General features: G+C 44.3%; 1 protein-coding gene across 7 annotated transcripts in view; it reads left to right on the top strand.

Annotated features, from left to right (window-relative positions):
• Nucleotides 1–14,945, top strand: part of rnaset2 (ribonuclease T2) — a 34,710-nt gene extending 19,765 nt beyond the window's left edge. For all 7 annotated transcript variants that reach the window (XM_073051423.1, XM_073051422.1, XM_073051424.1 and 4 more), the window contains 7 exons: nucleotides 3,907–3,968; nucleotides 5,685–5,742; nucleotides 8,676–8,740; nucleotides 11,240–11,353; nucleotides 12,228–12,273; nucleotides 12,371–12,445; nucleotides 13,295–14,945. In XM_073051423.1, coding sequence (XP_072907524.1) covers nucleotides 3,907–3,968; nucleotides 5,685–5,742; nucleotides 8,676–8,740; nucleotides 11,240–11,353; nucleotides 12,228–12,273; nucleotides 12,371–12,445; nucleotides 13,295–13,483 — 609 coding nt within the window. In that variant the 3' untranslated portion in view covers nucleotides 13,484–14,945. The remainder of the gene's footprint in view (nucleotides 1–3,906; nucleotides 3,969–5,684; nucleotides 5,743–8,675; nucleotides 8,741–11,239; nucleotides 11,354–12,227; nucleotides 12,274–12,370; nucleotides 12,446–13,294) is intronic.
• Nucleotides 14,946–15,925: the final 980 nt, after the last annotated feature.

Genomic DNA, 15,925 nt, shown 5'->3' with positions numbered 1-15,925 from the left:
TAACCACCTTATCGATGTGTGTAGTCACTTTCAAGGAGCTATGAGCTTGGATCCCAGGATCTCTCTGCTCATCAGTACTGTTAAGGACCTTGACCTTAACGGTGTTCTGTCTCTTTGCATTTTCCCTACCAAGGTGCAACACCTCACATTTATCTGGGTTAAACTCCTCCTGCCATTTCTCAGCCCATGTCTGCAACATTGTCTGACACATTGTGCAGTATTCCTTGCCGGTCTTCTACATGATCCACAGCTCCACCGATCTTGCTATCATCCGCAACTTTACTAAGCCACCTATCTACATTTTCATCCAGGTCATTTATATACATTACAGATATCAGAGGTCCCAGCACAGTTCCCTGCAGAACTACGCTAACCATCAACTCAATTAAGTCCCTTCTACCACTACCCTCTGTCTTCTATGTGCAATCCAGTTCTGAATCCAAACAGCCAATTTCCCACAGATCCCATGCATCTTAATCTTAATCTTCTGGATTAGCTTCCTGTGAGGACCTTTGTCAAACACCTTACTAAAATCCATGTGGACGACATCTACTGCTCTACCCTCATCAATCTCTCTTGTCACCTTGGTAAAAAACTGAATGAAGTTGATAAGGCACAACCTGCCACACACATAGCCACGCTGGCTAATTAGGCGTATTTTGCATCAGTCTTTACTTTGGAAGACACCAGCGGTAATGCCAGAAATCCAAGAGTGTCAGGGAGCAGAAGTGAGTGTAGTTGCTATCATTAAGGAGAAGGTGCTTGGGAAGCTGAAAGGTCTGACGGTAGATAAGTCACCTGGACCGGGTGGGCTACACCCCAGGGTTCTGAAAGAGGTTGCTGGAGGCATCAGTAATGATATTTCAAGGATCACTAGATTTTGCAATGGTTCCACAGGACAGGAAAATTGCAAATGTCACTCCACTCTTCAAGAAGGGAGGGAGGCAGCAGCAAAGAAATCACAGTTAGCCTGACTTCAGTGGATGGGAAGATGTTGGAGTCCATTATTAAAGATGAGGTTTTGGCGTACTTGGAGGCACATGATAAAATAGGCCCAAAGTCAGCATGGTTTCCTGAGGGGAAAACCTTGCCTGACAAATCTGTTGGAGTTCTTTGAGGAACCAACAGATAAGAGAGACGAGGGAGAACCAGTGGATGTCGTTTACTTGGATTTTCTGAAGACCTTTGAGAAGGTGCAGCACGTGGGGTTCCTTAACAAAATAAAGAGCCCATGGTATTACAGGAAAGTTACTAGCACGGATAGAAGATTGACTGACTGGGTGGAGGCAAAGAGTGGGAATAAAGGGAGCCTTTCTGACTGGCTGCTGGTGACTAGTGCTGACCAAGACGGAACAGCATAGGAGACTTGATGGTCCGATTGTCTAATTCTGCACCTGTTTCTTTTGGTCTTATGGTCTTAGTGAGGGTGCCTTTGGTTTATAAAGATGGTGGTGGAGTGGGTGGACTGCGCTTGAGTTTATGCTCCAGTCTGTTATCTGATGAGTACTGTCTCAGGTAGCAGGTGGGTCAAAGGTATCATGGTACATTTGGACCAAACTTACCTGGAGCTGGCACAGTGGCACAGGTAATAGAGCTGGTGCCCCAGAACACCTGTGACCCTGGTTCAGTCAGGTGTGGAGTTTGCACGTTGTCCTGTGACCACACAGATTTCCATCAGGCCTTTTCCTTAGGTTACTGTGCCTTCTGCAATATCTCAGAGGTCACTGTGCAAGTTCCCGGGATCTTACCTAGGTGAGTGGAGAGAGGGGCAAAGCAAGTTCAATTATGGTGCTGTCTGTGAGGAGTTTGTACGTTCTCCCTTTGACCATCTGGGTTTCCACCCACGTTCCAGAGACGCGTGGGTCAGTAGGTTAATTGGTCGCATGGCACCGGCTCATTCGGCTCAAAAGGACGTTACAGTGCAGCTTCTCTAAATAGGTAATAATGGAAGGATTACTGGGACTATGTGTGAATAGTAACAAATGTATGAGTGTATATGGGGGTTTGATGGGCCGATGGGCCTGGTCCCATGCCATAATAACACAGTGACTGAACTTACATCAGGAGACAATTGGAACCAAAGAGTCAAGGTCGCCAGGAGAGAAAGGGAAGGCAGATTGTGAAGGGAAAGCAGGGTGAGCACATTTTAAAATAAAAGTGTTACAATGAGACAGTTCATAAAGAATAAACCAATTATTCAGGTTTGTTCTGGGTGCAGTTTCCAGGAGAGCTGGGGTGGTGTGGAATCCCCTGGTTTCTCTGATACACAGATGAAATAGTTTGCAGAACGAGCTCATGGAGTTGTGTAGCACGGAGACGAGCTCTTTGGTCCACCAAGTGCATGACACACCTTTTTGGCCATTAACACTAATCTTCCTTGCCCACATGAGAACCGTCAGGGAAGGAAGAAGGGGACAGTGTATTCGGAAGTGGAAGAGAGGGAGGTGGATGTCAGGAGGAAGAAGTGGACAGTGTATTGGGAAGTGGGAGAGAGAGAGGTGGATGTCAGGAGGAAGAAGTGGATAGTGTATTGGGAAGTGGAAGAGAGGGAGGTGAATGTCAGGAGGAAGAAGTGGTTAGTGTATTGGGAAGTGGGAGAGAGGGAGGTGGATGTCAGGAGGAAGAAGTGGATAGTGTATTGGGAAGTGGAAGAGAGGGAGGTGGATGTCAGGAGGAAGAAGTGGATAGTGTATTGGGAAGTGGGAGAGAGGTAGGTGGATGTCAGGAGGAAGAAGTGGACAGTGTATTGGGAAGTGGGAGAGAGGGAGGTGGATGTCAGGAGGAAGAAGTGGATAGTGTATTGGGAAGTGGAAGAGAGGGAGGTGGATGTCAGGAGGAAGAAGTGGATAGTGTATTGGGAAGTGGAAGAGAGGGAGGTGAATGTCAGGAGGAAGAAGTGGATAGTGTATTGGGAAGTGGGAGAGAGGGAGGTGGATGTCAGGAGGAAGAAGTGGATAGTGTATTGGGAAGTGGAAGAGAGGGAGGTGGATGTCAGGAGGAAGAAGTGGATAGTGTATTGGGAAGTGGGAGAGAGGGAGGTGGATGTCAGGAGGAAGAAGTGGATAGTGTATTGGGAAGTGGAAGAGAGGGAGGTGAATGTCAGGAGGAAGAAGTGGATAGTGTATTGGGAAGTGGGAGAGAGGGAGGTGGATGTCAGGAGGAAGAAGTGGACAGTGTATTGGGAAGTGGGAGAGAGGGAGGTGGATGTCAGGAGGAAGAAGTGGACAGTGTATTGGAAGTGGGAGAGAGGGAGGTGGATGTCAGGAGGAAGAAGTGGACAGTGTATTGGAAGTGGGAGAGAGGGAGGTGGATGTCAGGAGGAAGAAGTGGACAGTGTATTGGGAAGTGGGAGAGAGGGAGGTGGATGTCAGGAGGAAGAAGTGGATAGTGTATTGGGAAGTGGAAGAGAGGGAGGTGGATGTCAGGAGGAAGAAATGGATAGTGTATTGGGAAGTGGAAGAGAGGGAGGTGGATGTCAGCAGGAAGAAGGAACAGCCTGATTGATTCAGGACATTGTCAAGAATCTTTGTCATTAACAGAGAGGTGCATTGTCATAGTGGGACATTTGGCTGAACACTGCCAACTGTTCCTCCAGCTTTCAGATGTGATCTGGCAAGTTCACTTTAGTCTGGCTGAATAACACCTGAAGGCCTGGCCATCTTAGGTAAGGAGGTCACCACAATAACCTTTTCTGCTTTGTATGGTCTTACTGAGAGCTTTGCCCAAGGACAAATTAACACATTTCCCGTTTTGATAGTTACAATTGCAAGGATTGCGTCTATGGTATTTTATGTGAATGGATGTATAGGGTGTGGTAACATCACCATCAAGTAATGGCATGTCACATCACATTAATATTGATCTGGTTGTAATTTTGTAAGCAGTCATTGTCTTTTTCTGCTCTAGATGACAAGTGAAGAATGCAAAGTTCCTCCTAGCATTAACTATTGGACTGTTCATGGACTCTGGTGAGTAGATACTTCCATCAATGATCCTATAAAACAGTGTGATCTGCCTAATTCCTAGTCCAATGTCAATGCAACTCCCAGCCAACTATTTTGGAAGGTGGGGGGTCTAATAACAGTTGATGGTGGTGTGTTGGAGCTACGTCTCTACCAAAGGAGGTTTAAGGTTGTCCTCTCCGCTAGCCAACAGGTCACCATTGGGCAAGGTGTAGCACCTGCTTAGCACTGCCCCCCCCCCCCCCCCCCCCCCGATCAAGATCATGTGAAGCCATAGGAACAGGTGGTGAATGGTCGTGTGTACAGCCGGTGCGTATCACAAGTCCTGGTTCTGTAACCACTGATGCCAGGCAGTCAATCTCTGAAGAGTAGCGATAACGGCTGGGGTCACTCACCTTGCAAAGTCTCTGCTCAGAAGACGACATCGGCAAACCACTTCTGTAGAAAATATTACCAAGAACCATCATAGTCATGGACAGACCATGATTGCATACATCATGTGACACAGCACATAATGATGACAATGAATAGTAGTTGATTCCTGGGTCAGTTCGTGGACAGTAAGATCCCACGGGTGTCAGGTGACCAGGAAATATTGGCCAATATTCTGTCAGAGCTTATTTGCCTAATGCCAGGAGATACCGTGCCTGACAGTGAGGCTGAGCTGAAATATGGCCCCCAGCAGCTCTCTAGACACTCAGGAATGCTGCTAAGGACATAGAAACACCAGTGTCTTCTGTTCTATTTAATAAGATCACAGCCAAACCTTTACTTCATTGCCAACTTCCTGATTTTTCTCCCTCTCCCTAACATCCAAAATAAACTTTTGTTTTCTTGGTATTTGGTTTTCTTTGATATTCCAATGTATGCTAAAGTGCAATATCAATTGCTGCTTTTCTGTCTTTATCTCGGAACCCCTCTTCTTCTCCCTCCCGTTCTCCCTCTGTTCCTTCCAAACAAAATTTCATTCCTTTCCACTGGCTGGGAGCTCGCCACTGCCCCCCTCCCCCATTCTCCCATCTTGTTCTCTTGGGAGGAGAAACGCAGACGCTTCATGGAAAGCCCTTTCACTGAGACTGAAATGTTAATCTATCCCTCAGAGCGTATATGTTGCCTTTACTTGCTGTTTTTTCATCACTTTGATTTTATTTAGAAATATAGAAAACCTACAGCATAATACAGGCCTTTTGCCCCACAATGCTGTGCTGAACATGTACTTTAGAAATTACCTAGGATTACCCATAGCTCTCTATTTTCCTCAGCTCCATGTACCTATCCAGGAGTCTCTTAAAAGGCCCTATCATATCCGTCTCCACCACCGTCGCTGGCAGCTCATTCCACGCACTCTCCACTCTCTGTGTAAAAAAAAAACAAAAAATTTACCCCTGACATCTCCTCTGTACCTACTTTCAAGCACCTTAAAACTGTGCCCGCTTGTGCTAGCCATTTCACCCCTGGGAAAAAGCCTCTGACTATCCACACGGTCAATGCTTCTCATAATCTTATACACCTCTATCAGGTCACCTCTCATCTTCTGTCGCTCCAAGGAGAAAAGGCCGAGTTCACTCAACCTATTCTCATAAGGCATGCTTCCCAATCCGGGCAACATCCTTGTAAATCTCCTCTGCACTCTCTCTATGGTTTCCACATCCTGTGCTAAAACAATCTCAAAGTGGACAACAGAAAACAAATGTGTGTGTGTGTTTTTTTTTATCCAAACAGGCCTAAAGCAAACCAGATGTGCAATAATTCCTGGCATTTCAACATCAAAAATGTGCAGGTGGGTATACACGGTGGGATTAGTCGGTAGGCCCTTCGTCTGTTCATTTACGTGTGACAGCACTTACTTGGTTCAGTATGATGTGCTCATTGAAATATCAGGGAGGGTTTATTGTTTTGGTTAAAGTACTGCAGGTTTAACAGGTATGTTAAATCTATTTTATATGGTATTCACACGACCTTGATTAGGTTACAGCTCTGGAGCAGGGAACTGCAAGTTAAAACATTAAATAGAAATTCCCCCAAATTATTATTAGTTTTAATATTGGATCTGTAATTGGCAGCAGAGGTGATGAGGAATGATTTTTACTTGAATTGATGTTGCATTTATAGTTCAAAGTAAACTTTATTATCGAAGTACATATATGTCACTATATACAGCCCTGAGATTCATTTCCTGTGGGCATACTCAGCAAATCTGTAGAATAGTAACTAACAGGATCAATGCAGGAGACAACAAACTGCAAATGCAAGTATAAATAAATAACAATAAATAACAAGAACATGAGATAGTGAGATAAAAAGTTCTTAAAGTGAGATCATTGGTTGTGGGAACATCTCAATGGATGGGCAAGTGAGTGTAGTTATGTCCTTTGTTCAAGAGCCTGATGGCTGAGGGGTGGCAACTGTTCTTGAACCTGGTGGTGTGAGTCCTTTGGTACTTATACTGCCTACCAGATGGGAGCAGCAAGAAAAAAGCACGGCCTGTGTGGTGGGGGTCCCTGATGATGGATGCTGCTTTCCTACAGCAGCATGTCATGTAGATGTGAGGGCTTTTTTCTGTGATGTGCTGGGCCGAATCCACTACCTTTAGTAGGATTTTCTGTTCAAAGGCATCGGTGTTCCCCTACCAGGCCGTGATTCAGCCAGGGTTAAGGGGGGCCTGAACTGGACTCCTGCTGTGATGCACGAAGAATTGGTCTTTTCTCTGCTACTTTATGCGCTCATTTCTATCCCTAGTGCTTGATGTCACCATCCAAGTGAAACACTGGTGATGAACATACGACGTTGGTCAGGACTAAGGTTTCAGTTATTTGGAATTCATTGATGTGAAACAGGCCCATGGTTCTGCTTTTCTCGATTGCTTTTCCTTGGAAGTAACTGGCGTTGGATCGCTGTAAACTTGAGGCCTCTGCTGTTTGTGATGTGTATAAATGACCTGGATGAAAATGTAGATGGGTGGATCAGTCAGTCTGCAGATGATATGAAGATTGGAGATGCTGTTGATAGTATCAAAGATGGGCAAAGAATACACGGACTATAGATTAGTTAGAGATATGGACAGAGGAATAGCAGATGGAGTTTAACCCTGCCAAGTGTGAAGTGTTGCGCCTTGGTAGGTCAAATGCAAAGAGAACGTAAAGGTCTTGCCCTTAACAGTATTGATGTGCAGAGGGCTGGTGGAGTCCAGGTTCATAGCTCCCTGGAGGAGGGTACACGTGTTGATAGGGTAGATAAGGCTGCATTTGGCAAGCTTGCTTTTATTAGTCGAGGCACTGGTTTCAAAATTCAGGAAGTAATGTTGCAGCTTTATAAAGCTCTAGTTGGGCTGTGTCTGAGTACTGCGTACAGTTCTGTTGGCCTCATTTTAGGAAGGATGTTGAGGCTTTGGAGAGGGTAAACCTCTTCTGCACCAGGTTGCTGCCTGGATTAGAGGACATGTGCTAGAACAAGAGGTTGGACAATCTCTGGTTGTTTTCTCTGGAGTGGCAGAGGCTGAGGGGAGATCTGTTAGAGGTTCATAAGATTATGAAAGGCATAGACAGAGAAGACAGGGGTGAACCATCTAATACCAGAAGGCATGCATTTAAGATGAGAGGGGATAATTGCAAAGGAGTTGTGAGGGGGAAGTTTTTACACAGAGAGTGGTAGGTGTCTGGAATGTGTAGAGGCAGGAGCATTAAAGACTTTTAAGAGACATTCTGATAGACACATGAATAAGAGGGAAAATAGAAGGAGAGGCGATACTTCACCTGTGAGTACGTTGGGCTCCTATATACAATCTGGTGCTCCCGGTGTGGCCTCCTGTATATCGGTGAGACCCAAGGTAGATTGGGAGACCGCTTCACCGAGCACCTACACTCTGTCCGCCAGAAGAAGCACAATCTCCCAGTGGCCACTCGTTTTAATTCCTCTTCCCATTCCGATATCTGTATCCATAGCCGCCTCTACTGTCGCAATGAGGCCACACTCAGGTTGGAGGAATAACACTTTGTATTCCGTCTGGGTAGCCTCCAACCTGATGGCATGAACATCGATTTCTCGAACTTCAGTAATGCCTCCCCCACGCTTCACCATTCCCCATTCCCTGCTCTCACCTTATCTCTTCGTCTGCCTATCAACTCCCTCTGGTGCTCCTCCCCCTTTTCTTTCTTCCATGGCCTTCTATTGTCTCCTATCAGATTCCCCCTTTGCCAGCCCTGTATCTCTTTCACCAATCAGCTTTCCAGTCTTTACTTCACCCTTCCCCCCCACCCCGGTTTCACCCATCACCTTGTGGTTCTTCCTCCCCTTCTAACTCTGACTCCTCATCTTTCTTTCCAGTCCTGAGGAAGGGTCTCGACCCAAAATGGAATCTGTGCTCATTCCATAGATGCTGCCTGGCCTGCTGAGTTCCTCTGGCATTTTGTGTGTGTTGCTTGGATTTCCAGCATCTGCAGATTTTCTCTTGTTTGTGATTACTAATTTAATTGATTCGGCACACCGTCTCGGGCCAAAGGGTCTGTTTGTGTGCTGTGCTGTTCTATGTTGTACATTAGGAGGTGATTCAAGCCTTGTCTTTCAGACAATGGCAATCCAGCTTTATGGATTCCGAATGATGAGCTGTTCTAAAGCACAAGATCAGATTAACACCTCACTGGTTGGACTCTTATTTACGTTGTTGCACTGCGTCCCTTGGCAGTTAAAGTGCTTTACGTTTCTGTTTGTTTGCAGGATATTTTATCTGACTTGAAGCAGTGGTGGCCTGATGTGATTAATCCCAACAGTACTCGTCTCTGGTAGGTCCTGTGATGATCACCTGGCTCTCATTGTTCACAGCTCAATTGCTCATGTTGGCAACGCAGTCCCGAAGAGTACTGCACTTTGGAGGTATCACCTTGCTGATTTCAGTGTCCATTTGGATTCCAGTCTACCTGCTCGGACAGGTGTGTGGTGCATGGAGTTCCATTCACATAGAGCCCTAAGCATCCCCGCACCTGGGAGCCACTGAAATCAGACTTGAAAATCAGAGCCCAGTCAGCACGATCTGCCGTAGAGTCAGGGTGATCCAGCGTAGCACCCACCGGCTGTCACACATGGATTTACACTTTATTTGCTTCACGTTTCAATCGACTGGTCGCAGAATCTCCCACCTCCAGTGGGGGTCAATTCACAGTGACCGTTTAACCTACCAACCCACATGTCTTTGTGACATAACACACACAATGCTGGAGGAACCCAGCAGGTCAGGTAGCAGCCATTGAGAGAAATAGACACCCAACGTTTCAGTTCCATCTTGGCCTGAGACATCGAAGGTCTGTCCCTCCAATCCTGTTGAGCTCCTACAGCAATTTCTGTATTGCTGCAGTCCCTTGTGTTTCCATCTCGGTGATGTGACCAGGGAAATGTGGAGAACATGCGAACTCCACACAAGCAGCAATTAATCTTTTAACCATTAAACAGACATCCCTAGTCCCACCAAATTAGGCTGCGTAACCAGCTTGATTTCAACTGCAGGAGGTACCATACTCTCAAATGAACCAAAGTTAAATAAGCAAGGAACTGATGCAGATGCACCTCTGCTGCCTTCGAGAGATATTCCAACAGCCTGAATGCTATTGAACAGTATGGAAAAGGAAGGCCGTGCTTCAGATCTGCCAGCCATGCTGAGGTGGTTTTCTCAGTCAGGGCAGGAAAAGGGGTAGGGTTGGGGACAGGAGGGTTTTAAATTTAGTGTCCCATATTTCTGAGGGGCAGTTGGCAGGGTTCCTGCACCCAACTCACAACTGCAGGACAAGTTGTAGGTTAATTGCCCTTAGTGTGTGAGTGAGTGGTAGAATTTGGGGTTGACTTGATGGGAATGGGGGTAGAATGGCATGGGATCAGTATAAATGGCTGCTGATGGTTGGGTAGGAATTCAATGATCAGTCATTGGTGTAAAATGGTAACTTGGTTTCTACCTCCACAGATGCTGCTCAACCTGAGTACTTGTAGCAGTTTCAGTTTTTAAATGCTTAAAATTTCTACCTCCCCCACATGGTTGAAGCGTAAAATGGGAAAAATAATGCTAGGAGCTTGATATTTATGCCTAGTTACAGTAATAATGTCCATAACACAAAACTTCAAGACTCTACAGAAATACAGTTAAAAGGTTAGGAGATGGGTGGACAAGGTCAGGCTAGGCTAAGTAACTAACAAAAATACATAAATTTATTATGATTTGTAATCAGTTAAAGAAGTCAGAATAAACAATCTTTCTGGAGAAAGGATAAGATTTTCTGCCTCAAAGTTACTTGATTTTTAAGGGAGTCGGGGGATTTGTGGTTAGTGCAGAAAGATGGCACTGAGGTAAAAGATCAGCTTCAACCTTATTTGAATGACATCAGGCAGAAAGGGATCGAATGGCTGCCCACTCCTAGTTTTAATCTTTTGAAGTGGAAGTGGTTATTGGGCGTGATAGGAATCCAGAAAAAGCAGTGTGTTTTGAGGAATTGTAGCATGGTAGTATAGTGGGTGGGATGGCACCAGAGGGGGCCGCATGGTTGTCTAGCAGTTAACATAACACTTCACAGTGCCAGCTGCAAGGACGGGGTTCAAATCCCGCTCCTGTCTGTAAGGAGTTTGTACTTCCTTCCAGTGACCGTGTGGGTTTCCTCCGGATGCTCTGGTTTCCTCCCACAGTCCAAAGAAATTTGAAATGCTACCTGACCTGCTGAGTTCCTCCAGCATTGTGTGTGTTATGTCACAAGGACATGTGGGTTGGTAGGTAAGTTTATTATTTATTTAGAGATACAGGACAGAATAAGCCCTTCCAGCCCTTTGAGCTGGACCGCCCACCAACCCTCGAATTAATCCTAGCCTAATCACAGGACAATTTACAATGACCAATTAACCTGCTAACTGGACATACAGCCTCCTTACTGATGATGTCGGAATTGAACTTTGATGCCCTGAGCTGTAATGGTGTCATGCTAACCGCTAGGCTACCATGGCACCCTTCGGGTACGCTATGTTGGCGCTGAGAGCACGGCGATGCTCGTGACCTTTCCCCAGCACATCGCGGACTATGTTGGACGTTGACACAAAGCAATGTGTTTCACTGTCTGTTTCGATGTAAATGCAATGAGTAACATTAATCTTAAAAGGGGAAACATGCAACCTGATATTTGTATAGGATGAGTAAGTGTGAGAAAACCTCTCGTCGTCATGAAGTAAAACCCAGCCTGGAAGGATGGGACTGACAGGGATGGTCTTCTGTCTGTGGAATCAGCCTGACATTTCGGGTGTCTCTTTCTCAGGAAGCACGAGTGGCAAAAACACGGGACCTGCGCGGCAACACTGGAAGCCTTGGACTCCCAAAAGAAGTACTTCAGTAAAGCCCTGGAACTGTTCAAAAATCTGGACCTGAACAGGTAGCTTGTCTCCTGCTTAGTAGCACATCCTCCTCATCTCACTCTGTCCCATTGGGGCGGGGGTAATCTAACAATGTTTTTACTCAATCCTCCGACGTCCACTCCTTATTCCAAGTATTCTTTGCTTCAGTATTCAGCAGTGAGAGGGGCCTCGGTGATTGTGAGGTCTGTGTAAAACAGACTGATGTGCTGGGACAGGTTGATGTTAAGAGGATGTGCTAGAACATTTGAAAAACAAAGCGTCTGTACTGTTCTGTGTTCAAAGGCTTTCTGTTTGAGGTGTATGCCAGGAGACGTACTGCTACCATTTTTTGTATTTAATTTGTGCTTTTAAAAATTCCCAAATCAAAGCATTCATGTCTACTTTAACCCATTTCTTTATCTACACTAACATTCACTCCTTTTGCTTTTGATTATACCTGAGCTCTATGATAAACCTTCTTCTACATAAGAGATCATACAGCCCCATCAGTTAATGCTGGTTCTCAGTGCAAATGTGTTCATCCAAGTAAATCTATATTCTACTTATCCCCTGTAACCTTTACTCTCTTGTGTATCAACTTCACCCTGATCCTACCACAAACCAACAGAGAGGATAATTTATGGTAACCGTCGTTGGAATGTGGGAGGAAACCAGAGATCCATATGGGATGAACACGGAGAACTCCACATGCAGACCGCCGGAGGTCAGGATTCAGCCTGGGGCGCTGGAGCTGTCAGGCAGCAGCGCCAACATGTCAGCCTAATCTTTGTCTGTTGTGCTCTGTCCATCTCTAATGATCTCTGATCAATTGCTGTCTTCTGTAATGTGATATTTATTTCAATTCAGGATCTTAATTTCCAGTGATTAACTTATCTTTGAAACTTTATTTAGTGTACTTGAGAAGTCTAATATATTGCCATCGTCCAAGTATTATATGGTAAGACCTCACTCCCGTTTCAAACTTAAGCACCTTGTTTTCCTACGATGCTGTGATTACTATGCTATAACTGTTACTGTAAAATTCTCAATTTTAGATGGAGGACATAGAAGATGCCCTTGTGAGAGTGTATGGGGTAACACCAAAGATTCAGTGCATGTTTCCACCCCAGGTAATACATTCCTGTATCCTTGTGATTCATACAGTTCTGAACAAAACCTGGATTGGAAGAAATTATAATTAAACCAAGCTTTCAATTTAAAACATTGTACTTTTCATACTTCTATCATGCTACTGTTTAAAACAGAATACCTAGATGAAGTGAACACGAAGAGGAAGTGGGGCAGCCTAGGATCACAGAGCACAGTATCAGAATAGACAGACGTCCCCTGAGAACGGAGTTGAGGAGGGATTTCTTTCACAAGAGGGTGGCGAATCTGCGAAATCCATTGCCACACCCAGCTGTGGAGACCAAGTCATTGGATATATTTACAGCGGAGGTGGATAGGTTCTCGATTTGTAAGGGCTTCTAAAGTTATAGGGAGAAGGCAGGAGAGTGAGTTTGAGAGGGATAATACATCAGCCTTAATGGAATGGTGGAGCAGACTTAATGGACCAAATGGCTTAATTCTTCTCCTGTGTCTTATGGTCTAATACAAGTCTGCATTTACACCTTGTCCACCCAGAACAATAAAACCAGTTTGTGTTGAGAGGTTATTCCTGTACCAGAAGCAATAGGTCACTTCTGTTGATAGGATTGCCAAGAGATTATGCTGGAATCATCAGTATACAGCAATCATTAATCTCTCCATATCTGGGAATTAAGGTTAAACAGTGATTTAAGCTCTAAGGACTTAGACCTGTAATTCCTTGTTTGAAAAAAAAATTGACTAGAAATGATAAAAGTTCTGATTTTAAAAATACTTCACTATAGTGAATTTCCTATATCTAGGAAGGTATGAGCTTGTAATTCAATAGTTTAACTTCCTTTTCTTTTTTCACTCTACTTCCCCAACCACAGGGAGTGTCAGTTCAAACGCTGGGCCAGATTGAATTCTGTTTCACCAAAGAATTTCAGCTGCTGAATTGCACAAAGACTGCACCCAGTCCACTTGTCTCCGAGGAGGAACAACAGAATATGTATTCACAACTTGGTATATGTGACCCTAACAAGCAAATCCGTTATCCTCCCATAGAACACTTGCATTGAATGTATGTAGGAAAATGGCAAGTTTAGTGCCAGCAGTGTGCTTCTGGTCACCTGAGGAGATATTTAATATACTACAAAGTATATTAAAATTTGGCACAGCTCTTAGCTTTACTACACTGTCCAATTTTAACTAGTTGGTCAGTGTCTTCAAATAAAAGCATTCAGCATTTTAATACTGCTTTTAAAGATTTTTAAGAGATTGTAGCTTAATGTTAATACTGCCAACATAGCTTTTCTCCCATGTTTGCTTTATTGTCTGGCCAGTTTATTTTGTCAGGACATGATGTGTTGAATCATTTGGATGGCACCATGTGTTAATTGAAACACTGGTAAGGTCTCTGTATCACAGTATTTTAGGTGGGGAATGGAGTGCTGGAGATGTGGTAAAGGGCAAGTACTAGACTGGTTCCATGGAAGAGTGACAATGGAAAACTGAGGTTCTTGAAGTGGATTTACACATTATTGGAGGTATACTGAGTAAACGAGTAATAACTCTGTTCCCATTGCCAAAAGCCAGCTGCCAGAGATTTAATTTCCATTAATGCCCCTCCTCCCCTTCTTACCCCATCCGATATATTTAGCTTCCCCCCCTCCTTTTTTTTCTCTTTCTGCCCATCACTCTGCCTGTTCTCCATCTCCCTCTGGTGCTCCCCTCCCCCTAGGCCTCCCGTCCCATGATCCTTTCCCTTCTCTAGTTCTGTAGCCCTTTTGCCATTCACCTTTTGCCATTTGCCATTCAGCTTCACCCCACCCCCTCTGGTCTTCTATCATTTTGCATTTTCCCCTCCCCCTCCTACTTTCAAATCTCTTACTATCTTTCCTTTCAGTTAGTCCTGATGAAGGGTCTCAGCCCGAAACGTCGACAGCACTTCTCCCTATAGATGCTGCCTGACCTGCTGCGTTCCACCAGCATTTTGTGTGTGTAGCCAGAGATTTAAAGTGGAGAACCAAAGATGGGAAGGAATGTGAGGAACAACTTGCATAGTGAGTACTTATTGCATAGATAGCTCTGATTCTTTGGGAGAAAGCTCTTGGTTTAGCTTTTTCACAATTGGTGGGTCGTGGACCATTTGACAGAACTTCCATTATAAGGAGAGGTCTCTAACTGTTGGTCAAGTTTTCTTTTGTTTTGGAAGAAAGGAAACATCAGATTGCAGAATGTTTCCTTCTGATTGTTTATGTACAGTACTTCAGTCTCTCTGACTGCATTGACCTCTGATCAGTGGTGTAGGGTTTTTACTCTTTGATGTTTGAACTCAAGGTTTACTGCTATTTAAGATTTTCTGCTGAATGATTAAATCAATCCCAAAGCCAAGAAGAGGTTGTGAGAAATGCTGGCAGCAAATGTCACTAATGCAGTTTCTAGCTTTTGATAATTCTGATGCATTTTTATTTTTGAATTAATATTTCATAAAATGTTCAAAAATGTAAATGAGTAAATAATTAAAAAGTTACAATCAAACTTTAATTTGTGATTATTTTGAAATGATCATTAATGAGGGGCAGTTTCACAATCCCTCAGTCCAGCACTCATCCTCAGGCACAAGAACATGCCTCTTTATGCAAGAGTCCAATGGACAGTCAGACAGAGATGAGGAAAGATTTTCACCTAAAGTGTGGTTCTGCACAATCAGTTTAACAACTAAAGTATCCTTTCATCTTCACTACCTTTCTTGCTACTTTAGAGATCTGCAGACACATACTTATGATCCCTATACTTTTCCACCCTTCAATAAACCTAGCCTTGTGAGCCTTCCCCCAAGGGATATCAAAGATAATAGTCTGGCAGCTGTATAAGCTAGTTGGACTTTAGGGGAGAAAAAAGGCAAAGAGTTCTCATTTTGGGAAAAGGCAATTTTACTAAGGCATAAGGTGATGAAAATGAAGCAGCTAAGGTGGATTGTTAAGCTGTCCATAAAATGTTTCCCAGGCTTTTAACACGGGGGGGGGGGGGGGTCTGAGCATTACTTTCTAATCCTCTCCACATAATGGTAGGATTTGTAGGTGTTTTATTTTAAAAAGGTTGTACCGAGTATGACAGGTGTTGGTATATACATTAAAGATGCATGGGGAGCAGTTTTAATCATTTAGAATGGTACATATTATTCAGGGTGTCCTTTTATTCATACCGTATCCCAAACAATTTTTCACTTTCTCCAGATTGAATTCCATTTTTCATTTTCCTGGCCACTTCTCTGACGCAGTTAATTTCCTTCCCCACGATCAGCCACAATGCCAATTTTTGCATTAAATAATCTTCATCACCTTGTCCAAAATTCTAATCAGGTTAGCTGACAGGGCTGCCCCTCAAATCCCCGATGAATGTCCTTGCATGATGTACATCTTTACAAATGATAATAAAAGCTGCTCTGCAAGAAGTATCCAGTACTGAGGGCTGGGCTGTCCCGCCTTCACTTGTTCTGTCCTCCCCTCCCACCCTTA

The sequence above is a fragment of the Hemitrygon akajei genome, chromosome 7, assembly GCF_048418815.1.
Source record: "Hemitrygon akajei chromosome 7, sHemAka1.3, whole genome shotgun sequence".
Taxonomy (NCBI): domain Eukaryota; kingdom Metazoa; phylum Chordata; class Chondrichthyes; order Myliobatiformes; family Dasyatidae; genus Hemitrygon; species Hemitrygon akajei.
This window is presented reverse-complemented; position numbering and strand designations above follow the sequence as displayed.